A 27,063-nucleotide genomic window follows, 5' to 3' on the forward strand; every position below is an offset into this window, starting at 1 on the left:
GGTGGTGGTGGTAGGTGCAGATGCCTAATAGAAAAGGGGGTGGACAGTAAATGGATTGAAAAACACACTGGTGTGGAGGAGAACAATTTTCATCAGGACTGCGTGGGAGATGGGGAAGAATTATCTTCCTCCTCATGTTCCCATTCCCGATTTCCCCACCCATGTAACAATTCCTTTTTTAAAACAACAACACAGGTACATGAAATGTAGTGGCACATTTCACATAGCGTTAGAGCCTCAGGCAGGCGTTTGCCTGCAATGTGAAAGGGCTAATCTGGGGAGGGGAAAGAGGCCCAACACGCAAGCCCCACCCCTAATGTGCTTGCCCCAGACACATGTGCCAATGGAATGTCCTGCTGTTGCCACAGCAGAGTTGTTAGCTGTCAGCCTCCGTTTGCGCTGTATGCCCTTGCGCAATAAAGATGCCCCATTAGGTCTAGCTTAGACAAGTGCAGATGCTTGATATCTCTGAGTACCTTTAATCCGTGGTGCCTGTAATATTGTAGCATCATTCTTGTGGTGCTGGCCCTATAGCAAAAGCACTGGAGAACCCAGGAAAAGAAGAGCAGAATCAAACTCAAATGCCAGGACTTGCTCTTCCGTTGGTCATCATCATAATACTGCTCTGAATGGAGAATCCATTCATCTGAATGGAGAATCCATCATCATAATACTGCTCTGAATGGAGAATGGAGAATCCATTCAGTGTTTCAAAACTGGCTGAAATTGTGGGCAGATCACTTCTCTATGGCTCATTAGTCAGCTTTTACAAAATGCCCAGGGTCCATCTGACCACCCATCCATCCCTCATCCACACTTTCAGGACAGGTTTTAAAAGGTGTGATTTGATAATGAACAGCTATTGATCTCAAAAATAAACTTGCAAAAATACAAAGTGAAACAGGTGAAGGTACTCCCCAAGGGAAGCCCTGGAGAGTTTGTCTTTTGCTTGATACAATGCAGGCAAGTTTTACTGTGGGGAGAAGAGGCTACTTTTACCCATACATTTCTCCCTGTCCTGCAATAAGGTGGTGCAGCTGGTAAACGAAGGGTGAGATTCCACACACAGCCTCATGATATTCTAGGTTAGCAGAGGGGAACATGAACGGAGAAGGAAGACTGCATTAGGTGATGGGATGAAAGTAGCCCCAGTTAAGAAGTGTGGGGAGCCACATAAACAACCATGTGACTCGGACTTCAACGGAGTTGGTTTTGTCTGCAATCTTACTGGTGGGTATAGATGTACTCTTGGCCGTAGAAAAGTCTCTTCCATGTTACAATTCCTAGGTTCTGCTTTGAGCTGAAGAGGAAGGAAGGGCAAGCTGCAATGGCACTGTAGGGCTGAAGGAGAGGGATGTACTAGTTTTCATTGGAATAGCCCAGCACTGCCACACGTGCCCGCAGGTCCCCCCTCCACACACACACGCACACACACACAGCTCTAGGACCCCTGGCAGTCTGTCTTTAGTTCTGGTGCTCCTTGTTCTTCCTGCTGAGAGGCTAGTGGACCGTCACAGGATATGGTAGATGAAGTGTTTGCTTCATTCAGTGTAGAACTAACAGATAGAAAGGGAAAGAGAAAGAGAGTTAAGTTTCAGCTCTTAGCAGGAGTCAATTCATGAGAGACATAGCTGACTGCCACGCGCAATGAGAAGAGCCGCCATTTTGATCTCTGAAACAAGTTCTGCTTAAAAAGCCTGCCATAACTTCCTGAGAAGCTCGAGAAAGTCACATCCCTGTCTCCACAGTGAAGTAAATGTATATAAAACACTAGCTGACGTCTTTGAAGAGCTATTTCATGAATATATTCCTGAGGTAAAAAAAGAGGAGGTTCCCAAAGCTGTGGCCATTCCTCGTCAGATTCACTTTAGTTCCCTGTCATATTGCATATTCACTGGACTTTTCTGCTCTTCATCATTTCACATGCCTATGGGGTATGCAAAGTATGTTTTCAGATATCACAAAGATTGGCATTTGGGACTGAATAATGTCATAGTGGGAGAAAGAATGAAGGAGATGCCAACCTTGCCCGACTGCTGGAGGCCTCCTGAAGGTTGTCATTGATGCCTTCTGGTTTAGGGTCAGGCAAAGGAATGATATAATCATTGTCCAGTCCAGTCTGCTCCACAGCTGTATAGAGGACAGAGCTCGAACTGGCACTATCATCAGCAGTGGACCTGGAGTTGTAGAGCCCTGCATTCCTGGGCCTTGTGCGGACAACAGCAGGGTGATCGCTTTTCAAGAATTCCTCATTGACCTGTTGATACTTCTGCTCTCATATAAGGCAAATAGAACAGAGAGGGATTGTGAGTGCATCAAGGCTAAATGTAACATTCCTGCACATGGCATGAGCCCTCTCAGTCTTACACAGGGACAAGATCTTGGTAGTTTAGTAAATATTATGATACTGAATTGTTATTGGTTCTGTTGATCTTGAATGGTGTTATAACCTTTAATAGATTAAAGTTGCAATCCTAAATAGAACTAAGGTCTACTGAAAATCAATGGGACGTATTTCCAAGGAGATATATACAACTGGGGTTTAAGAAGTAACATTACTTCTTATTATAACTACTATTATAACTTATAACTACTTATTATAACTACTATTATTAGTTCATTGAATAATAAAAACAACAACATATAACAACCAAATGCAGGCTATAAAGCTGTAATCCTATATCCATTTCCATAGATATAAGCATAATTGAAATCAATGGGACTTACTTCTGAGTAGGGATGTATAGGATTCACTGTCAGTTTTAAAACACAACCTAGCATGCAGAATGTAAAGATAGACAGACTGTTTTCAAGTGTTTTCACCTGTTTTAGGATGTAAGCCAATGTAAGCCATTTTTTTTGACATGCAGCTACAGTTTGTTACCATTGGTGTTACCAGCTTCAGATCAAACGTGAATGAAAAGAGAAAAGGTTCTTTGTATGTAGTGTGCCTCTCAAAATTTGAGGGACTTTTTGAGGAAAAACAGTTAAATTTAGATGTTTGTCTAATAAAGCAAGATTTAAACTGGGGCTACAATGCCGTTCTTAGTTCCAGTCTGATTCATTCAGTTGGTAGCCATTGCTTCCATCTCAACGTTTTCCCTTTCCTTCTTAATTTTTATCATATTATTTGATGATCATGAGCAGACTGACTGGCTATTTGAGGTCCCAACACAACTTAATAGTCTCTGTGTATTTGTATAGGGCTAGTTTGTAAATTCCAAGTTTTATCTTTAAAAGCAATTTTGTTTCTTTATGTTAGAAATTTTAATGCTGCCCTTCAGCCATAAAAATGAAAAGAAAGAATCACAATAAAAACCACAGCAGCAGCTAAAATTAATTTTGTTAAAATTCAAAGCCTAGAAGAATAAACATCTTCACCTGGGGACCAAAAGACGACAATGTGGGAGCCCAGTAAGTGTCCCTGGACATGGGATTTTAATAAGCAGAGTGCCACCACTAAGAAGATCCTATGACCAATTCCCACCTGCCTTCAGATTGCTCCAGAGATGACTTCAATGCACAGGGAGGCTTATATGGGAACAGGGAAGGCATTTACTTCACAGATTTGCAGAGAGGCATTACACTTTTAATACTGTTCCTAGTGTCTAGCATGGCCATTGGTCAGGGATGATGGGAATTGAAGTCCAAAACATCAAGCTGGGGAAGGCTGGTCTAACAATTTGTACTTGCTGGTTTAATCTAACAAAGCAGGAAAATAAGACCCCATTTACAGGTTATAATTATGGCATGATTTTTGCCAAGGAGATAAACTGCTTGGGTGTTGAACCCCGATATTAGCTGCTTGTGTAAAGTGGCAAAGGTTTATGGAAAAATTTGAAGGGATTCTAACAGCATGCCTTTGGTGTAGTGCTAAGCACCTCACAGCTGCACCTTCTTGAAAGCATAAGTCAATGAAGAAAGCTTGATCTAGGTCTGGAATTGCATACCAGGACAGTGATGGATGGTCCCGCTTTCCCTAAGTAATGACCCAATATCCCATGAATCTGGAGGTAATCAAACTCTCAGACCTATGTCCCTCCCATCTGTTGCACACACCCACAGTTATTAATGAGGGGAGGCTGGTGTCTCCAATTTCAGTGGAGCACAGATATTCCATTCTGGGTTTTACTCAAAATCAGCCAGAAGTCTAAAGGAGCTCTCCAAGGTGCTAGACCCATTTTGGGGATAGGGGTCCAGCACCATTAGACTTCTGGCTGGTTGCAACTAAAACCCAGAATGGAATCTCCGTTCCACCAAAACTGGGGCCATCAGCCTCCCCTGTTGTTAACTCTACTTGGTTTTGGAAGAGGGACATTCTCCTGTACCAGCCTCCCTCAGCCTGGTGCCCTCCAGATATGTTGGACTTCCACTTCCATCATTCCCAGCAAGCATGGCCAATCCAACACACCTGGAAAGCTCCAGGTTGGGTAAGGCTTCTCCTTTCTCCTCTCAGGCTGCCCAGCAATGTCTTACCTTCTTATAGCTGTCTTCTAGCAGATTCCCCATGAGTACCACCAACTGAGAGAAAGAAGGTCGGATCTCAAATTTCTCCTCCCAGCATTTTTGCATGATTTCATAGCTGGAAAGACATGAAAGGGGAAAAGGCTGGGTTGGGAAATGCTGCACTGGGAGAAAGGATCGCCCTTTCCAGTGTGAGAAAGTCAGACATAATCTGTTAATACTCACATATCACTGGACGCATGGGTAGGCTTGGACATCCGATAGCCATGTTTAATGGCATTGTAGAATTGCTCGTTCATAGGCAGTTCAGGATATGGAGTCCCACCTAGGAATAAAAAAAAAGGAGATCAAGCAAAAAGGGTAGTGGGGAAACTTCCTTGTACTTCATGTGAATGCCACCACGGCCACCCATTTTCTGTTCCAATCTCTTTCTCATTTCCAGTATAGCAGTGGCAATGGTAAATGGCTATTGTTGGCGGCCCCTCCCAGTCTGAGAAACAGAAGACTCAGAACTGAGTCTGAAAATACTGCGATGAAAATACTTACATTGGGGAAGAAACGAAAGGGGAATTTTTCTTCATCTAGATTATTCATGTCGACTGTTTTCTTTTTTTTCTTTATGTAGATTATTAACAGGGAGAGAGGCTTTCTTCATGCAGATTATGGAGTGCCACACACATTGCTTTCATTTGTACATAGGACATCTGAAAAGTAGGATCTATTCAAAGAAGGCTGGATGATGTTGACCCATGCTACTTACCGAGGGTGAATATTTCCCAGAGAAGGATCCCAAAGGACCACACATCACTCAAGGTAGTGTAGAGGTTGTTGAAGATGCTCTCAGGTGCCATCCATTTCAAAGGCAAGAAGGTCTGTGAGGAAAAGACACAGTAGCAGCATTTTTCAGGTGATCTGCCATGAATTGTCATCTCTTTGGCAACAACGAACTTCTTCCCTGTGACTTATGGAATCTAGTTTGTAGCATGGGAAGAGGTGCCAGGAATCCTAATCAGGGAGGCAATTTCCATCTATGAACATAAATTGTAACTTGTTCAACATGAAAGCAAAATGTAATTCAGTCAACATTGAAGTGAGCTGAAACTTCCCCAGGACCTTCCTGGTCCTGTCGTCATTCCCACCAGCCTAGGTCATCTAATATAGGGAATAGAAGTTACTAAATTCTGACCTGGAAGAGGGCCCTTTATCAAACTTAAATAAGAAGGTAGTTCTGTTTCCTAGGGGTGGGAAGCTTTTTTTTTTCTGTTGAGGGCTGCATTCCCTCGGGGGTAATCTGTCGAGGGCTGATTTCCCTCAGGGATAATCTGTTGGGGGCTGCATCCTGGTGGTATGCGGGGCTGAAGCCAGTGGTGGGCGGGAGCAGAGCCCAAAATGGACAGGACACCCCCTGTTTTCTCTCCCTCCTTCTTCCTCCTTGCCCAGTGGGCTGCCAAGGAAGGAACAGATGACTCTTGCCAGAGGTCTGGACTATCACTTTTAGAAGACTTTGAAATTAGGCCAAGAGCTGTATGAAATTAGGCTGAAGGCCACAGGCTGCCAACCTCTGACCTACCCCATAGATTTGGGATTTAAGGCTTTGCTTGAATGTTATTAAATGAGCAGCCCTCTCCTGCCAGGGGTGTGTTACCAAATGTCCTCATTCACATGTCTACGCAAACTTGCATGTCTACACGTGTACCCAACAATCCCGGAAACATAGGGATCTTTTGCAGAAGCGCCTTACATGGTGTGTTGGCAAAACAGGGAAGCTAGCTCCAGAAGCTGACAGCTGAAGCACAGAAGCTTTACTTTACCATGAATGTTTACAGAAAGAAAATGCTTGATTAGTACACGAACCCCCTACCGTTGGACCAGGCCAGCAGACTATTCCTAATAACAGCGACAGAGCGAGAAGAGACTGAGGCAGGGAGAGACGGTTCGCCAAATAAGGAGTAGGGAGGGCGCTGGGGAAATGGCGAGGCAGGGCATGGAGGGCTCTGTGCAGCAGCGGGACTTTGAGTATTAGTGACAAAGTGTGGGCCATGTGAGGGGCAGGATGAATAGATTTAGAGGGATTTCAGGAAGAAGGGGAGAAAAAAAAGTCTCAGCGGGTATCTTTACCGTGTTTCAGGGGAGCAAAAAGGACTGTACTGGTTGGTCACAATCACTTGGAAACCCCCCATGGGCTGCGCTGTGGGCCCTACCCCAGGGGTACAGCTAGGTAATTTTAGACTCTGGATTGATCTTAACCCCCCCATTTAAACAGCCATGTGTATTACTTCACAGAATCATAGAGTTAAGCCATTGAGTACAACCCCCTGCTCATTGCAGGAATCCAGTTTAAAGCATCCCTGACACACAAGTAACATTTCTCATCTCCCCTCCCAGCCACCATTCCACACTTTACAATTGCTTTTACATTCCTGATATGTAGGAACAACAATGAATCTGTTTGCCATCCCTGATTTAAAAGATAAATACTCCAGGTACGTGCAGTTTTACATTTTTAAACGCACTAAAATCCTAGCACTGTCAGGACTATAGGCATAAAATGGAGTTTGCTTCTGCTGCCCTCGTTACCTGCCGCTCTCTCCGTGGCCATTTGAGGGTCTTCTGGGCTGTGGAACCCTGACTTTGGCCCTCAGGTCCAGCCCCAGCTGCACCAGTGCCTCCCTACAACGTTGCACCGCTCCTTGGCCCACCCTCTGACAGCCACACGCTGAGCATGGATGTCTGACCAAGGGAAGGTTGCACACAAGGACCTCTATGCATGTAGGCTTCCCTGCCAGCTCCCCACACAGAGGTCTGCGTGTGTAGGATTCCCCTGCTCAGACGTCCATGCTCAATGTTTGGACATTGGGAGGTGGGGCCAGACTGAGGCCCATGCAATGTCAGGGGTGGGGCCAGCAACATCCCATCACTGCCCCTTCCATGCATGGAACCCTCATTGTGTGCATAGTACATGAAAGGGGTTCGTAAGATTCTAATAATCCAAGCGCACTATTTAGAAACACTTCCTTAGTCTGTACTGGAATGAATAAGACAGACACGGTATCTGATAGAAAAGACCAAGTCTGATGAGCATCGGAGCCCTGAAAAGAGGCTATCCTCTCTTGCTATCCTCATTTCCTGTGTTTGTCTCCCCAGGCCCCAGCTCACACTTATGTGTGGCACATGAAACCAGCGTGGTTCTGGTTTTCTCTCTAGCAGTTTGTGTGCTGCTTCCCTACCGCCATCCCTCTGCACCCTTTGCGTAACCAGCCTCAAAAAATAATTGCCAGGAAGGGTTGCGAAGGGCCAGAGGGTTTCATTTCCCATTTATCAGGGTGAGTGACTGGTAAGGGAGATTCAGAGACGTGGGTTCTATTCCCAGCCCTGCACAATGACTCACCTTGGCTAGAAAGCCTCAGCTTGTGCATATGCACCATTGGTTCAAGAGAGAATAATCAACCTGGGGCTTTAGCGGTAGAGCAGGGGTCCCCACCCTTTTGGGGCTGGTGGGCACGTTGGGCAATCTGAGGGAGTGTCATGGGTCCTCTTACAAAGTGGTTGCCATGGTGGCACTTGCCCATTCATGAAATGGTTGCCACGGTGAGCATGACTGGTCACAAAACACTCATATAGTACAGAGCGCTTTGAGTCTCACGTATAAGGGAATTTTGTATTTGTGCAAGATATCATCTGAAGAGATGATATAAATTCTCAAAGGCTGGAATATCAAAGAGGGGAAAACACAGTTGCCTACCTGTAACTGTTTCAGTGGGCATTCTGTGGAACCCCACATAAAGGAATGTGCCCATGTAGATACAGTCAGGATGTTCTAGAAAGTTCTGGACAATTAGGAGCACTCTTCCACTGCCCCGTCCACAGTACAATAGCATTCCGTACCTGGGCTGAGAAGGCAGAAACCAGCACCTTCTTGCTCCATTCCATCCATTAACTGTCACAGAGAGCATGGCCTAAGGACATCCTCTGTAAAGTCAGCTAATGACTCTTGCACAGTCACCTACTGTGGGGATAGAGGGCGGGCTGTATACAGAATACCCAAAGAACAACAGTACTGGTAAGCAAGTCTGCTTTCTTCTTCTTTGTAGGTTCTGTACAGTCCTGCTTATCAGACAATAGAGGATTCACTGGCGAGGAAGTGTGAGTAGGAGATGATCAGGTGAAGGAACATTGGGAACAGCTCAGCCACACTTCACGTCTCCCAGTGCTTGCAGGTCTAATGCGTCATGCTTAATGATGGCTGAAGGATGACTGTGTTGCTGTTTTGCAGAAACATCTTTAGTGTAAACTGTAGGTACAGCCATAGACCTGATGTAGCATGGAGTCAGCAGACCAGGGCACTACTTATTCTGGGGGTTATATTTTTATTTATTTTAATTTTATTTAAAAATCACTTTTATATGACATACACACACACATGCACATAATGGGACCTGCAGAGTTATTTAGTCCTTCTAAATAATAACAAGAGGATGTGTGTCTATCACCACCATAGCACCAAGACCATGAAACCTAGACACCCGAAACTTGGCATGTATACCAAGGGAACCAAGGGGCATGCACCTTGGGATTATTTGGTTGTTAAAACACATAAGATGCAATCCTATGCTAAAGTGTGTTAGGTGCAATCGATAGGATTGTTCCCTCAATGATCAGAAGCCCCCGAACTCGGAGACTTCTGATCATCCAGTGCAGGGCAGGAGGAGCGGCAGAGGCAACTGTCTCCTCCCCATCCTACTGCCTTGCATATTTCACCAGATGGGAAGAAGACCAGAGTGTGAGAAACAAAGCTTGGTGAGACCAGCATGGGCCTATTAGGATGCAAAGAGTCCTGCTGTCTAGTATATTTCAGATGACTCATGGAATTAGAACGAACAGAGGAAATGCATAAGCTATTGTGAAGGCGTCTGCTATTGACCTCAGGTCACTGAGGGCTCTGATGCAGGTATAAATGTAGCAAAACCAATGCGGGCCCTATGCTGTGAGAGAGATCAGGGACCCTGAACTAACAGACTTCTACAGTGGGCATCCTAGCTAAGAGTAGATGCACAGAGATTGGAACGGCATGCCAGCCACTGCAGAGCTGAGCCTCTAAAGGGCAGAGTCGGAGAAGGAAGGTGGAGGCCAGAGCAGTTTTGATTAGGGAGAGGTGAGCGAGTGACATTCAAGATTGCCAGGATTCTCCGAGCATCATCTTGTTGCTCGGCTTGTGCCTGGTCCCCATTTGTGCTTGCAATCACTGTTCGCTCTGTGCAAATGGGAAATGCACACAGAGCAGCAACTGAATGGGAGATTTGTGTAAATCTCCCCAAATTTGTGAAATCTCCATGAAAGCAGGGCTGATTCAGTCTACTGAGGAAACCTGTGCAAATTAGGAAATTTGCACAAATTGAACTGGGAATCGGGAACATGATGGAGGTGAACACGTGTTTGATGATTTGTGAATATTTTCAGCTGACATGCCGGCACCCGAGGCTTCAAATGGGCCGTGCTTACATGTTTTGCAAGCAAAAATTCTCGTACATCTCTAGTTTCAACTGTCAGGGTAAAGGAACTGAGGAATCCTTAACTGGAGAGGATGCATCCACAGCCTTGCATTTAGAACTAGGAAGAGGATTCTGGTGCACAGATTCAACGGATGGAAAGCGAGGATGCTGAGTTGGCCAGTCACCTCCTTCATGCACCTCTCATCATCCCAGTTGGGAGGCACTCAGCCAGACAGGGAACAAAAATGCAGGAATGAAGGAGCTCCTGCAACTGCCTGGCTGAGTGCATGGCTTCCCTTCCCAATTGGAATCCCCTTGTTATCTCTGAACTGTAGAGAGGCAGTGTGGTGTAGTGGGTGGAGTATTAGACTGGGACTCAGGAGATCTGGGCTCTAGTCCCTACTCAGGCCATGAAGCTCCCTGGGTGACCTTGGGCCAGTCACTGACTCTCAGCCTAACCTACCTCACAGCGTTGTTGTTGTGAGGATAAAATGGAGAGGAGGACCATGTAAACCACCTTGGGTTCCTTGCAAAAAGAAAAATGTTGGTTATGTAAATGTAATAATAAGTAACAATAACCAGAGATAACAAGGGGATTGCTCCTCATGCCGTTCGTCTTCCCATTTGGGACCTAGCTTCCAAATTCCAGGTATAAAGCTTTAAGCATTTCTCACTCTGTCTCTCTTCCTGTGTAGGCAAAGATATACAAAGAGGCCTGGGAACCTTGCTACTCACATTGCCTTTGGAGATGTAATTTGAATCCCGCATGATGTCTCTAGCTAGGCCAAAGTCACAGATCTTCACCAGCTTCCCTTCACAGATCAGTACATTTCTTGCAGCCAGGTCTCGGTGAACGCACTGTGGGACAGGAAAAAAACATGCCGTGTATAACAATGTAACATGCCATTGTGCATTTGCGTCAGCGTTTCCCCCTCAAAGTCTGACTGTATTCTACAGCATGCTTCTTCAGAGCAAAGCCTCAAAAGAAGTCTGTGTGAAGCTGTAATTGAGTGCGCAGAGGCTTTGTTCAGACCATGGCTTTACAGAGACTTGGAGGCGCTACTGCAGAATTGCTATTGCCTGTATTCACACATTCATTTTTTTCTCTCCTGTCATGCTGTAGCCTTCACTTTTGCAGAGTGTTGTAATGCTTCAGGCTATACCCTACAAAAGCTGAAACAAGACCCTAGATGTGCAATCAGCAACGGCTGCAGGAGACATGCATACGTTTTACTTTTAAAATGACTACCACAGTGATCTATTGCTCAAAGCAGGTTTGGTTTAGAGCTGGTTTAAAATTGCGTGAAAAATGTGCATATCCACACCCACAAATATGAAGTCCTTTTCAAAGAGGGACGAAAAGTGGAGGGCCATCATTCAAGAACTTTTTGTAACATGCCCTTTATTAAAAGCAAAGGTAGGCAATGTTTTTGGGCCTGTGGGCATATCTGGCTATTTGCAAAACTGTTGTGGGCACCAACACAAAATGACTGCCATAGGAGGCGTAACTAGTCACAAAGAACAAATAACCTGCCTGAACAACTGCATACAAGACAGTGGTGGGGTCTGAGCCACAACATACAAAACAATTCCTCTGAACCCACAGTTTTCAGTCCCTTTTCCTTTCCCCCCTTCTTTTTCTTGGCTGGATGTGCTGCAGAGGAAAGCACTGGCCTACAGCCACCTGCTGTCTTCATTTCAGAATGTCACTGAGCCCCATGCTTAGAGATGTTCCCAGCTGCCAGTAAGAACATGGTTAATTAAAAAAAGTGGGAGGGTCAGACACCTTGGTGAGGGCCAAGAAAGGTGTCTGGGGACACATTGGCAGCTGCGGGTATGACATTACCTACCCCTGGACTAGACCATGCTTGAGATCTAGGCTAGACAATTTTCACCACTCCTTTGCCTTGCTTGGTACACGGGGCAAGCAGTTGCAATTAGGAATCAGGGAACAGGAAAACAGGGGAAATGAGCTCCCTCACATGTCATGCCATGGAAACATGTTATGGCCAAGGTTCCAAAGAAATGAGCAGCGTACACAGCCTGGGAATCTAACATTATGGAATTATCTCCATGTTATCTCGAGCCTCTGTGCTTTTTGGAGCTTCTGAGTTCACTGCTGGACAGAACTTTTCTTGAGGGATCACACCTTTCTTGCACAGAATCCTCTGGCCATTTCACTTGTTCTCTTCTTTTATGTATGTCCACTTCCTAATAAGAGACATTCAGCCTTAAGCTAGAACTTCTTTCCAACAATATGTTTATTCTGCAGTGCTTATAACCACCTGCGGTGTCTGTATTGGACACATAGTCAGAACAACTGTACCTTGTGGAAGGCATCCTGGAAAACAACCACAGGCCTCCCATGTGGTAACTCCTAGTGGTGACTTTGTCTGCTCAAATGTTTACCGCTTTTACCATGTTTCCTTTCCCCACAGTTATTAGCATCTGTGAAAGGATGTCTCAACAATGATCAAGAATGACACGGCATCACTGCAATACCACTGGGGGATTTACTGCGCCCAAAGTTGGCCCTGTGACATGGCAATTGGATTAGTTTGTGGCGACAAATACTGTTTTGCAACTCTGCTGCAAAACTAACTTACCTTGTCTAATAGGCAGCCCAGTACCATGTGCTCAGCCTGTGTATAGTTCATGACTGTGCAGCACAAGCACATAAATTCAGATTGGGTATGAAATTAATAACCATGAAAACTTCCGCTTTCCTTCTTTTCATTTTTTAAAGGTATGTTTCTAGCCATCTAAGTTTCACAGAACATCTTCAAAGTGTATGGAAACTGCAGAAGCCGGTAAGTAACCAGGGTAGTATTTGCTGTGGTCAGGAGGTGGGATTGCTGTGGTTGCATCCGTGTTTTGCCTCCCCCCATGATGACTGGAGCCAAAATAAGCTGTGCAATATATGTGTACATTTGTTAATTTGCAAAATGCACACCAGTCACAAAATCAAGGTTTTCTTGGCCCAGAATGTGGGTGACCTTGATTCAGAAGTTTTAGTTTTTTTAATCACATAGCCTTAGCTGTCTCTGCTAAGCCTTCTCCAAACTGCCTTCTCCAAACTGATATCCGCTAGCTGTGTTGGAATACAACTGCAGCATGCTCTAGCCACTATGGCTGGCTGGGGCATGCTGGGAGTTGTAGTCCAAGAAGGCTGGAGGGCACCAGCTTGGAGACAGGTGCTATAACAGAACTGGGAAGGCACTCCATCAGCCTGGAGGAATGCTGCTTTCAGGAATAGTTCCGCCAGCAGCATTTTTTATGGCATCTCAACGTCAGCCTGTGATTAAGATTAAGGGAAGATCTGTGGAAGTTGGTGGCTCCAATTTCCGTGGGGCTGTGCATCAATCCATTCTGGGTTCCAGTCAGAACCAGACAAACTCTAAAGGAGCTATCCAAAATGCTGAACCTAGCTTGGGGATAGGGTTGAGCACCTTGGATAGCTCCTTTAGAGTTCTGGCTGCTTCGGACTAAAACCCAGAATGGATTCACAGCCCCACTGAAATTGGAGCCATGGGCCTCCACTGGGAAATATTATCCAGTTTTCCAATGTTATCTATGTAATGATCTGCGATGTCTTCAATGAGGGACTGAAAACCGCAGCATTAAAATCTTGAAGAGATAACTTATTATAATGCAACAATATATCGTCTTCTTGCTTCACAGAATGCTTTGGTCTACACACTGGGATGACTAGGTAAATAGTGCCTGTTCTGAGGAAGAAAGAAGCACTAATGTCTAAAGAGCAATATACCAGTGTCGAATAACACATGAATCAAAGGTCCTGTCTACACTTGTAAGAAAAACTACTGAATCACCCTTGTCTTCCTCCACCTCCTTCAGTGTCTTAATTTTTCCGCAAGCAAGCACAAAACAAACAACACCTTCTCCTTTGAAGCCAGTCATCCCTAGATATAATTACATAATTCTGAATACACAAATATATTTACATTTTTGGAAGCTAGGAACTCCATTCCATTGGCCACTTGGAAACTAATTCCAACAAGATCTGCGTAGCTGAGGAGAGGAGACTCATTTATCAGTGTCACCTTTTCAGAAGCTGAGAACATAGAGCAGACACACACACACACACACAATATTTATTATTTGGTTTCCAAATCATAGAGTTGGAAAGACCTCAGAGATTATCTAGTCCCACCCCCTCCCTGCTCAATGCAGGGTCTGCACTGCAGGGTGCAGCTGGAGCATCCCTGACAAATGGCCATCCCGCTTAAAGATACGTTACAGATTGTGAAGGTTTCAGGCCTACAAAGGCAAAGTGAAAGAAGGTCAGGCTTAGAGGCCTGGGGTTCTTTATTGGGAGGGGGTATCCCTGAGAGGGGTAGTTTTATTTCCTCGGTTAAGTTTCATTTTCATTTCCCCAGTTAAGTTTCATTTCTTCAGGTTTGAGGCAGTGCTTTTGGTTTGGCGGAAGGAGGGTATAAAAAGAGAGTGAGAGAGCCAGCAAGAGCAGAGTCAGGGAGACTAGAGCCTGAAGAAGGAGCAGGAAGAAGCAGCCTGAAGAAGTCTAAGTATAGCTAGGGTAAAGGAACTTGCTTTTTGCAATGTTTATTTTCTCTTAAGGCCTTTTATATCACTCAGCTCTATTGTGTAAATACCTTTAGTTGTGATTTGCTTGCTTTAATTTACCAGTAAACTGTTGTGTTTAAACCCAGTGTTTGAAGTGCTAATCACCCCGGGTCTATAGCCTAAATCCCACGTTATTGGAAAGAAGGAAGGTGGGATTCTTAAGGAGGCAAAATATCCTTAAAGAGTTGCTCAGGGGATCCAGGTCATAAGGGAAATCCTGACACACAGATACAACATTCATCTAACTCCACACACTATAAAGGTCTTGCCATGCTAGAATGTAAGGCAAAGAGATCTCAGGAGGAAAGACTTAGAGGTTTGCTTCACCTGACAATGGTAGATCCTTTAAATCAGGGGTGCACAATCCATGCCTCCCTCCCCACCACTGCCACCACCAGTTTCACTGCCCCACTGCTGCCACCGCCACCAGTTTAACAGCACTGCCACCGCCAATTTCTCCCCTGTCCTGCCACCCCTGCCATGTCTGATTTCTCTGTGCTGCTGACTTCTCCCTGGTCCTGCCACCCTGCCACTGACAAGTTGGCCCCTTCCCACTGCAGCTCACCCCCGTCCTCCACTGCTGATCACCACCACCTCCTCCAATGATGCAGAGTTTCAATGCTGCCTGCTTCTAGGAAAGCTCTAGGAGCCGGTCTCTATGGAAGGGCTCTATGACTCCTGTCATCTGAATCTGCTGCTGCTCTTGAGTCTGACAGGAGAGTGACCGGAGTACACTTTTCAAAAGTAAGGGGTAAAGGAAAGCATTCACTTACTTCGGAGGGGATGGTGGAGGGGGAGCAATGTAAATCAGAAAGCAATTGAAAATATTAAATTGGAATAAATACATTAAATTAAAAAATGGGGAGGGGCAAAGTGTAGGTGGAACAAATCTTTGAGGGAAAGTAAAATAACGGAATATAAATAGCTAAAAGGAAAATAATAGCTCCGGACACACACCCCTTTTGGCACATGGATTGTGTTAGGTCACTCAAAACCCAGTGTAGCCCCAACCTGGAAAAGGTTTTGCACCCCTGCATGAAATAATGACAAAAACAAAATCTTCACTTCTCCACATTGGCTGGTGAGGCAATAGAACCCTTACAAATTGATATAGGACACTCATGCATACTGCATTCCTGTGAGCTCCCTTACCAGGTAAGGCTTACCTGATGGTGAATAGCTGTCCAGCTCATAGGGAGTACCATAGTTGGAGGAATCAATGTCCACATACTTGATTTCACCCTTCATGTCTGACATGGGCACATAATCCAACGACTCATCCTTACTCATGTCCATGTAGCCCCCATCACTTTCCACAGATAAAGAAGTATGGCTGCAAAGAGGGAGGTTTATTCAGATGACCTGTTTGCCGCATTAGGACTGGTCTACGCCAAAGAAGAGAAGCTTCAGATAAAAAGCAGGAAGCACAGAGCAATTGTGCTCCCTCTCTCCCTGCTTGGTTACAATGTCCTAAGCTGCTCAAAGTGCAGCACAAATGAATCTTTTGACAGAAGAGAATTTCCTATCTAGGGCCAAGTAGCCATATACAAGAGCCTGCTTAAACTTGGGTTAGGTGTGTTGATCCCAGCATATGAGATAATGGGTACTACATATAGAACATTGGATATTACACACATATACATGGCCGGTGTTCAAAATGCAAAATTCAGCATCAAAATGCCTGAATATCAGAAGCACATCAAACAAATGCCTCATTTATATTAGACATCTTGCACATTTTCAGTAATTTATGCAGTGGCATATGCATACATGGGATGGAATGATGTTCAACAGAACATCAGCCTGTTCTGGATGGAGTTGCACCCCCTTTGAAGGAGCAGGTTCGTAGCTTGGGGGTTCTCTTACAACCATCTCTGTCACTTGAGGCTCAGGTGGCCTCAGTGGCACGGAGTGCCTTCTATCAGCTTCGGCTGGCGGCCCAGCTACTCTCCCATCTTGACAGGGATAACCTGGCTTCAGTAGTATATGCTCTGGTAATCTCCAAGTTAGATTACTGCAATGCACTTTACACAGGGCTGCCCTTGAAAACTGTTCAGAAACTGCAGCTTGTGCAAAATGTGGCAGCCAGATTAATAACTGGGACCAGGAGGTCTGAGCATATAAGACCATGTAGTGAGTAGATTAGTGAGCAAAAAAAGTGGACTTCACAGAGTTTCTGTATGCTAGTGGTAGACCTGTGTAATTTGGCTTAACTAGCAGCTTCATGGTTAAGTAAGCAGGCCTTTTACACCAGCCCTTAATTCGTTCCAAGCACGTACTGCTCCATTTGTCAGCAATTGTACATTGCTAAGCTTTGGCCAATTACCTCATAAAGTGAAAAAGATAAGAGCGTGCTACTGTGATTCTCACAGAAGAGCGGGGAGGCTCCCCACTCCCAGGAGCTGGAATATCGAGGCCCTAGTCTCAAAGAAGGGGTGATTAATATCCCAGCCTCAATGCTTTGAGCACCTTTGGGGGGAGAAGCCCCCCTTCTCCTGAACGTGTGCCTGTTAGCTCCTAATAGGGGAGAGAGGCGTTGCCTATCAGCTCATGAGCTGGAGGTGGGCATATAGCAGAAAAGCTTATAAGATCCAGTCCGCAGGCTTTGCACTTTGGTCTTGCTCCAAGGGGCAATACATGCACAGGCCAGCTTGGAGAAACTTGTGGCCCTAGGAATGGCTTTTCTTGGGGGCCCAGGCAGACACTTCAGCTGTGACAGCTTCATTGGCTGATGAGAGGTGTGAGCTTTCTTTGCATATATATTCTGCATCTATTTCCTATCAATAAACTATCATACCTTTACACATGTGTCTTTGTTTCATCTTGGTAATCTAAAAGAATGTACTTTAAGTGGGGCCTGACAGAATCAGAAAACCAGATCAATTTCTAGCCTGCTTGCATTGGCTGCCTGTATGTTTCCAAACCCAATTCAACGTGCTGGTTTTAACCTATAAAGCCTTATACGGCTCAGGACTGCGATACCTGATGAAACACCTCTCTCGCACTGAATGTACCCGGACACTATAATCGACGTCTGAGGCCTTCCTCCAAGTGCCACCAAGGGAGGCTTATATAAGGCTGCCCTCTACTCCCAGGCAGTTAATGGTATATGATGGGGCATATTTGTCTGCTGTTTTGAACAGATCTATTATGAAAAAATTGTTTACTGCATTGTTTTTTAGCTGTTTTAAGTTTTCTGCATTAAATTTTTTTAGTCTGTTTTTATCATAATGTCGCATTTTGTATTTTTTATGAATTGTTGTAAACTGCCCTGAGAGCTTCAGCTATGGGGTGGTATAGACATGAAATAAATCTATGTATATAAAAGGAAGTGTTTGTTTGTATGTCCTCAATGGACTCGAAAACCATACATCCGATTGTTATGAAACTCTAAGGTTTTGTTCTACCTACATCTGTGATGGTTTTAGGCATAGTGAAAAGAATTTCATCTGCCAGCAGATACTCAACCTACAGATTTGCAAGGACAAAACCACAGATACAGCAGGGGCGGAGGAAAGGAGCACATTGGCCAGGTAACAGAAGAAGAATATTTGCAGTTAATGTGGCGGGAAGGGGAGAGAAGGAAGAGCGGAGAAGAAGGGAGTCATGGCTGACAGAGAGGGACGCTCAAGACAGTCTTCAGAAGATGACGAAGAAAACACATTAATTATAATTACTTGGAGGGACCAATTCCTATGGCTGCTAGTCAGCGGCTAGGATATGTGGTTTTCTGGGAACCAACGTTCACTCCCTTCCACGTTGCCTCACAGGCAGCATGGAACGGGCCCCTGCTCTGTGCTTGGAAGAGGAGTGCAGAGTGGCCAAAATAAGGCGTTCCAGGGCAGGGAAGGCAGAAATGCCAGTATGACGCATCCTATGTGTTGTCCGGCAGCCTCCTTCCCTGCTCCACCTTCCTGCAGCTAGACAGCCAAAATCTGCTGTCTAGCCACAAATGCAGGGCAGGAGAAGCGCAGAGGGAACGATCCCCTCCCTGCTTCTCCTGCCCTGCATTGGATAGGCGGTTGCCTCTGAGTTCGGAGGTGGCCACCTATCCCCATAGGATTGCGCCCGAAAAGTATCTGTGAGGTTGAAGTCTGCAGTACCATATTCACTCACTACATGGCAGACGTTCTTAACCAGGATATAGTTTTGCAGTTCATACAGTTTGGAGCCAGGAGGAAGTAGTTTGAGGGAAGGACTTATATAGCTGCCCCCTCTCCTTTTCTGCTAGGCACCCCCCCCCCCCGCAGGAGAATGAAATGGACAGACCCTCCCTCAAAGGGCTATGGGGGTCACCATGGCAGGGGCTCTGCCTAGGGGCCAGGGCAGGCATAATGTGTCCAACTCTGGCAGCTGCGTAAGTTTGCTTGAAGGCTTCGTTACATCAAAGTAAGGCCGTGCGAAGCCGGGCCGATGTGCTAGTAATAAATCATCATCATCATCTGTAGATGCTTAAACATGAACATTTGGCTGTGAATTGTCAAACCTCTATAACAAGATGGGCTTCTCCTTTACAAGGTTAGACGTACACCACCACAACGCTTTGAAACACAGAAATGAGTGACTGCGCAACAGGGGTGCTGTTTTATCTCTGAAGAGCATGCAAATGATTTTAGTCCACAAGGAACTTCTCCCAAGCAGTGGGGCAGATGGAGAAGTGGCAATACTCCACTTTACTCCATCACGCAGTCGAGATGGAGTAAAGTAAACAGGTCAGAATGGGAATATGTATCTGAAAGGAAATCAATACAACCTGCCCACAAACATATCATTGCTAGTGCAGTTATTTTCGGATGATGATATGATATTATTCTCAGATACCTATCTTAATGGTAATTATTCTTTGCAACATTTATTCCCAGAAAAAATCTAATCTTTCAGACTGATTTTTATCATTTGTAGATTTGATAACATATTAATGGTCTCCTCAGGAGCAGAAAAATATGCAGGTAAGAGAATTTATATACCTGAGGCTCACATGTTAAAATGGAGGGTTGCATATTCAGATTCAAAACGTAATGAAGTATATTAGTAAAATTCTCTAATCAGGACATACTTTTAATTGTAGATACGATGTTAAATTGGTCCATCCAATCCAACTATTAAGAGAGCAAGAGCAAGCAAGAGAGTATATATAACACACACATATCTCTGTATGTATGTGTGTACACACACACAGCTAGAGTCATTTGGATTTGCTCCTCCCTTCATTTGGAGCAGTTGGCACAACATGGGATGTTGACTGGAATGGGCATGCGCAAGAACGCAAAAAAAGGTGCCCAGTGGATGCAGTATTGCTTAACCCTGAGAATCCATTTGGAATTAGGAAAGTTTTTTTTTTATGTGCAAGTTACCAAGCCATGTTTTTTTAATTGTTTGTTTTGGGGGTTTTTGCCTTTCCCCACAATGTGTGGCTTGACTTACTTCCTTCACCATCTGGATGGTTTTGCTGAAGTATTCCTTGCATTGCCAGATACATTATGAATTGGATCAACAGTTTGCTTTTATTTTGGATATGATTCAGTTCATGATAATCATAATGTAGCTGATTAATTAGTAAGAGGATTCAATCATATGTAGAATGAATGCCTATGTGGATTTGTTATGTGTAAATGAGTTCCAGATGCCTCTCACCTTGGGGTGATTACAACTATCACCCATAATAGAAGAAACTCTTCTTTGACTAAAACAAACAAGTCAGACAAAGTTGTACTGAATCTAGATAATGGCCTGGTTCACACAATCAAGGTTAGGGAAATAAACCATGCATGTTGGGGGTGGGGGGGATTAACAAAACTGCCTTTGGCAGCAAGGCTTCCTGTATCATGTATAACTGGCCGGAGTACCTTTTTGCCATGTTTAACAAGCCACCCCCAAATCCTACAACAGTCCATAGGTTCTGGGTGGCTTGTTAGCCACAGCAACAAGCCACCCTGGTTGGGTTTGCACGACATTATAACATGTGCTGCCAAGGATAATTATGCTAATTCCACCGGCATGCTACTGGCATAAGCAGGGTAGTTAACAAGCCACTTCCTAACCACCCTGTGATCGTGCGAACCAGGTCACTGACTCCCTTGATACTGACAGCAACAAAGTCAGCCTTAGATATGCAGAACTAAAAATTACATCAGCACACAAACACAGGGAAAAGCCAGTTCTGGGCTGAATTTGCCATAATTTAATCTTGTCTACATAGAGGAGGTAATCCCTAAGTTTCTGTTTCGGTTTACCAGGAAGGCCATGACCCTGACAGAATAATAGCAGCATGCACTGAAGCAAGAGCAGTGTTACTTCACAGGCACCTCTGCACCCGGTCCTCACTGGGGGCATTCCCGTACACCTCAGCTTCCTGCTTGGCTTTCTCGCTGCAGTACTGCAGGAAGGTGTGTTTGTTCCTGTGTAGGTAGTCCACCAAGTCGCCATACCGACAGTATTCCGTTATGATGTAGATAGGGCCTGTAGAGAAGAAGATAATCAGCGGGGTCTGAAAGTAGGTTTCTGTGCCTAGGGTTCAAACATAGGCCTCAACTATGAGTTACCCGGTTTCGCTGAAATGGCTTCGCTGATAAGCCATTTCAGAGTGCAAGGGTGGGGGTCACCTGACTGAGTGCTCCTCCAAACAACAGCAACAAGAAGAATCCTTGTGTCTTGAAAACCAGCATGTCAGGAAGAAGCTAGGCTAGGACCTCCCAGACATGCTAGTCTTCTGTGTATTGGGAACTTTTTGTCTGGGGGAGCATTTTTCAATTATGTGAACCATAAGGGGACAGGGATATGGGTGAAGGGAACAGAAAGACACCGGTACCTCCTTTGGTGCAGGCTCCAAGCAAGTTGACAATGTTCAGATGAGGCCCCAGGTGACTCATGATCTTCAGTTCTGACATCAGTGCCTGCTTCTCACTGCTTCGGGCAGTAGCTGTAAGGTGGATGCATCAAATGATTAAATACAGAACAAGAACTTTTTAAAAATACCAGATGAAAGGAGCAGCCTGGACGCTTCCATGGCTTTCAGAAAAATGTGAACCTCAGAAAGACCCAAAGAGACGATCAGTGGGAGACCAGTGGAAAGAAACACAGAGTGCTGATGCAGACATGGATAAATCCACTCTGGATTCTTGAAGGATGATTCAGATGTCACTTAGCTCACCTGGCCAATTCCCCACCCCCACCCCCGGCCGTGTTTGGTAGTGTTTATAATGTGTTTACCACATAGGCCAGGTATAAAACATGAGTGATTCTACAGCACATTGGATTTGGGAGGTGACAAAAGGTTACTGTGGCTGACCTTGAATTTTTCTTTTCTGAAAATATTTTGCTTAGCATGCGATCAAGGCCAATAATCACTAAACAGACAAGCAGAATAATGGTGAATGGTGAAAACATATTGTAAAACAAAGAAACAAAATAAATTAGAAAGGCAGGTGGTGTGGGAAGAGAGGGTAACATGTTGATGTACATGCACAGTGAGGGCAAGAGAAGATTCCAGACTCACACTTGAGCATTTTCACAGCAACCCTCATGGTGGACTGTGAGTGGCTCAGGCTGTGGGCTATTGCTTCTACCACACGCCCAAAGGCTCCAGAGCCCAGCGTGCGCCCTGTAGTGGAGAGATGCATATATATTCCTCATCAAGAGTAACTTAAGAAATAACCATCAACTTTAGAACTTGCCGGCTATTAAAAACCATGGGAGGAGCCCACATTACAGCTGTGTGGAAAATCTTTAACTCCTGACTTGAAAATTTGGACATGAGTTATTCCACTGGGGAAATAAAGCTGGGAGATATAATGTCTGGGAAAGACATTATATGTCTTGCCCAGATGAGGCTTTTGTCACACAATCGCCCTGCCTCATGCATGGAATTTTAGGGATAGTGCTGGTTCAGATGGTGTCATCTGGAACTTGCAACCCTTCCATGTTTCCCCACTGCTTCTTTCTCCTTACCACAGAAAATGCATTACGGAGGGAAAGATGGAATAGCTGCACAACGCCTTTTGAGTGACAGCACTGAGAGCCCTCTGTCTGGAAACACCCATGGTTTCTGCGTGACAGTGATAAGCCTACTGTGCCCGTAATGCAATTCTTCCAAATAACATTGCACATATATTCTAGATGGGACCACTAGGTGGGGCGCTAATCACAAATTCCATAACAGTTCATTTCATTCATCATCTTAGCTATTCATGGATGGTGTGCTTCCTAACATTGCTTCAGCCTTAATTGTCAGGTCCATGAAAATTTATTTATAGATATTTATAGCCAACCTTACCTATCGGTTTGTGGTGAACTGTGGTATTTAGACATGCTGCTAAATTGGGGGCCAGGGGTGAGGTCCCAATATATGGTCTCTTTCCCCTAGCTTTTATCTACGGCTTCGGCTATTGGGCAGCATAGAGATGTAATAAATAAATAAATAAATACAGCATCATGTGTCAGTGATAAAAGATATCAAGTATCTTGATTCCCAAGCCATAGATGCCTCTAATCACTCCTTTGCCAGTTTAATACTGTTTATGAAGGGTTGGAGGGAGGACGATTCAGGTGGGAGGAGAATAATCTCTGTTGCATTACCTCCTTGTTTATAATTTATTTATTTATTTGTGAAATTTATATTCCAGCTTTCCCCTACAAATAGTGCTCAAGGCAGCTAACAACAAAACACATGATAAAATGCAAAGTTATAATTAAAACATAAATGCAAAGCAATGAAAAACACACCAATAAAAAGACCACCAGCTAAAACCTACTTCTGCAAAGAAGTCAGCTTAAAGCCAAAACCCTGTCTGAGATGGAGGCAGGCTGCCCTCCCTTGGCTTCCCTCACCAATGGTGAGTTTATGGGGGGGGGGGGTTACACCTGCTTTGGTGTTCTCATTACCTACCTCTGATGTTGTCCCGCAAGCAATGTTTTATACTATCACCATGACTAGTTCTGCCATGGCAGTCCTTTGCTGTTTATGTACGCATTTTAGTATACATGCATTTTTTGATTGGAAAACTGCATTGGAAAATTTGGAGCAGTGCAGAAACCAAAACATAATTGCATTTTGGTTCACATATTAGTTTGGAAGTACACATTTTGGTTAGTTGGTATTAAAATACAAGCCAAACCAATATATCTCCCAGCCCTACGGGAGAGGCATGAAGAAGATGGCTACGCTAGGGAGTGTAGTAATATTTACCCCCCCCCCCGTAGGACTGCACTGGAAGAAGCAATAGCAGCTACAAGCAAGACATGTGGCCATCCAATAGAAGAAGAGGTACTGGAATGGACCTGCCCTTCACATGCTTAGCGGCACCAGCCGTTTATGCACTAAACCCAGTGGAGGCTGGTGGCTCCAATGTCAGTGGGGTGGTGAATTCGCTCCGGGTTTCAGTCAGACCTAGTCAGAACTCTAAAGGAGTTCTCCAAAGCACCTTGGAGAACTCCTTTAGAGTTCTGACTGGTTGTGAGTGAAACCCGGAGCGGAATCACCACCCCACTGACATTGCAGCCACCAGCCTCCACTGACTAAACCTCTCCCTTGGCCTGTTCCTCTCCTCACCCAGCACAAGCTTGTCCCTTGGAACTTCCCAGCTGGAGTCATAAGGAAGCTGCATGGGGTCCACATAGATATATTCATGTCCATCAGAGCTGACCGACTCAATCACCTTCCAGCGGATTTCATAGCGAGGCTTCTGGACAGAGGGAAAGGAAGATGTTAGGAAATCACTGTGTTATGTCAGGTGCAGCATAGCTGTAAGAGGGGACAGGTCCAAGAGGCCTAGCAAGAAGGTCCCCAGATGGTTTGCAGGAGGCATCTCAGATCCACACACATTCTCTGACTCCATAGAACAAAGCCTCTCTGTTAGGGATGCTGCCTCCTCAACTGAAGACAGTGGCATTACAATATCCACACTTGCCAATGCACAATTATGCACACTTAAGTGGCCAGACTGCTAACAGGAACCAGAAGGTTCGAACATATAAGACCGACTCTGGCCCGCTTGCACTGGTTGCCTATATGCTTCCGAGCTCAATTCAAGGTGCTGGTTTTAACCTATAAAGCCCTACATGGCTTGGGACCGCAATACCTGACAGCACACCTCTCCTGAAACGAACCTACCTGTACACTATGTTCAGCATCTAAGGCCCTCCTCCAAGTGAAGCTTGTGTAATGGCCCCAGGCCTGTAACCAAGTCAGCTGTAGTTTTAGAGGGGCCGAGAGATCCATAATGCTTGGCTTAGGTTCATTATAAGTGCAATTTCCTTGCTAGTGGGCCTCTGAGCATGTGAGATGAGTCAAAGGTCGATAGCGCGGCCTCAGCACATTCCATGCTAATGAAGGCTAGTATCTTATCAGGGCCTAGGATGTGTCTGAGAATTGAGGCTATGTTTATGCCGAGTTACACGTGGCTGTGCTGGGAGGGTTCGGATTGTTTTCCTTCTGAACAAGCATGGTTAGCCTATGCTGGGAAAGTTGCAGATGAATACCCTAATTAATGCTAGTTAATTAGTGTTCTAAATCTGCAACTTTCCCAGCATAGACTAACAGTGGTTGTTCAGAGGGAAACAGCTTGGAAGGCAACAACGAGGGAGAGGTCCTTCTCAGTGGTTGCCCCTCATCTGTGGAACAAGTTCCCTGATGAGGTCCACCTGGTACCAACATTATTATCTTTTAGGCACCAGGTTAAGACCTCTTTTCCCAAGCATTTGGCAGCACATGATGAGTTTTAATTGGTCCTGGATGTGTCTTTAGTTATGACTGATAGTTCAATGTTGTTTTTAGTTGTATGTTGTTTGTGTATATTGCCTGTGTACTTTTATGCGCTTTTTTGTAAATGGCTTTTAAACTTTTTACATTGTATTTAATGTTTTAACTTCTGTAAACCGCCTAGAGAGCTTTGGCTATGGGGTGGCATAGAAATGCAATAAATAATAATAATAATAATAAGAAGAAGAAGAAGAAGAAGAAGTGAGTATAACTGTTCTAAATTGTGGCCCATGGCTTATCTCCCCCACCCCCCATGGCATGCAGTAGCGATTTCAAAGCAGCTATACTTCCTTTGCTAACTTTCATGGTATCAAAATAGAAGTATTTTGTCAAAATTTTCAAAATGTTCACTTTCCTCTAAAATCTTCCCCCCACATACACACATTTTCTTTAAAAAAAAAAAAAACCCTGACAAATCACAATGGGGAACAATGGCTTTAGAATTTGGGAAATATGCTGCATGTATCTGACTGCTCTGGTAAGAATCTCCCACAGTCCTGGGATCTTTTCTGCATTGGTAGATTTTCTGTGAATCATTTCTGGTTTGTATTCTGGGTTTATTCTACATGACTATGTCCAGCAGCTGACATCCTAAAGTCTATAGTAGCTGAACATCAGCCTACCAGCTATTATCCCCGAAACCCCATGGTCTCCGGCCTAACGTCCCATAGTTGAAGACTTAAGGCTTCATAGTTGCTCAGCCAAGCAACTGCCAAAGTCATTCAGTTTAGACTGGTTTAAGATTAAGGATCATAGATCGCTACCTGCCTCTTCACAGATCTTTCACTGAGAAAGGAGGCAAGTGGACTCTTACCTTTCGCCACAACACAAAGAGGATCACCAGGAAAAGACACATGAGCACCAGCAAGGCCAAGATAATTGAGACGATGATCACTTTAAAGGGCAAATCTGAAACAGTATATGCAGAATCATTAGACTTCCATGTTAGTGGAATCATACCAGGGATTCTCAAACATATTTTAATTTAGTTTTTAAAGCCATTTTTCAGCCAGAAGGGCTCCCAAAGAGGCTTACAATATAATGATGTTGAGGAGGAGGATGATGATAATAGAACAAAAATTTATAGAACAAAATCTACAAACACTAGCAGTGGTTCATCGCATTTCAAAACAGAAACAGCAAGCAAGTGGGCTCTGTCAGAAGGCCTTGTCCAGCACCTCTTACATACTCCTTCTTAAAGGGGGTGGAGCCTTGGCGGGATAGTCTAACCAAGCCTTCTCCAAGCTGGCACCCTCCAGATGTTTGGGACTACAACTTCTTTCATCCCCAACCACCAGCCATGCTTACTGGGGCTGATGGGAATTGTAGTCCAAAACATCTGGAGGGTGCCAAGTTGGGGAAGGTTAGTCTAGCTCAGGAGGGATAAAAGGCCTCCGTTGAGCTCCAGACCTTGTCAGAGCATGTTGTCTGCTTGGAGCTATCTGAAGTCCTGCAAACTCCAGTATGATGCCATCTGCCTGACTAAACCAGCTTCAGATATCTGGCACATACCATGGATCCCTGGTCATAGTCACAGCAGGACACCATTTCAGATATATGGAAATGCATGGAAATTGGGCAGCGGGGATGCCTGACCTCCACACATTCATAGAAAGATCGGAAAACCACCCTGAGTGGCATTTTTTGGTAGAAAGGCAGAGAGTACAAATAAAATAAAATACCCCACCGCCCCCGCCACCATTGCACAATTGTACATACTTAGGCCTTGCCCAAGTCTGTAGTCCGCCC

The 27,063-nt window shown here is 44.8% G+C and overlaps 1 protein-coding gene across 1 annotated transcript in view; it reads right to left on the bottom strand.

Annotated features, from left to right (window-relative positions):
* Positions 1–457: 457 nt before the first annotated feature.
* Positions 458–27,063, bottom strand: part of PDGFRB (platelet derived growth factor receptor beta) — a 105,715-nt gene continuing 79,109 nt past the window's right edge. The window contains exons 11-23 of the mRNA XM_084839150.1: positions 26,129–26,223; positions 24,106–24,238; positions 22,054–22,158; positions 21,367–21,477; positions 20,864–21,017; positions 15,725–15,891; positions 13,919–14,028; positions 10,689–10,811; positions 5,225–5,336; positions 4,690–4,789; positions 4,477–4,582; positions 2,025–2,269; positions 458–1,556 (exon numbers count right to left, since the gene is read on the bottom strand). Of these exons, the coding sequence (XP_084695276.1) occupies positions 1,442–1,556; positions 2,025–2,269; positions 4,477–4,582; positions 4,690–4,789; positions 5,225–5,336; positions 10,689–10,811; positions 13,919–14,028; positions 15,725–15,891; positions 20,864–21,017; positions 21,367–21,477; positions 22,054–22,158; positions 24,106–24,238; positions 26,129–26,223 (1,676 nt within the window). The 3' untranslated portion in view covers positions 458–1,441. The remainder of the gene's footprint in view (positions 1,557–2,024; positions 2,270–4,476; positions 4,583–4,689; positions 4,790–5,224; positions 5,337–10,688; positions 10,812–13,918; positions 14,029–15,724; positions 15,892–20,863; positions 21,018–21,366; positions 21,478–22,053; positions 22,159–24,105; positions 24,239–26,128; positions 26,224–27,063) is intronic.

The sequence above is a fragment of the Heloderma suspectum genome, chromosome 2 (genome assembly GCF_057233095.1).
Source record: "Heloderma suspectum isolate Gila_16-S chromosome 2, 16-S_ref, whole genome shotgun sequence".
Lineage (NCBI taxonomy): Eukaryota > Metazoa > Chordata > Lepidosauria > Squamata > Helodermatidae > Heloderma > Heloderma suspectum.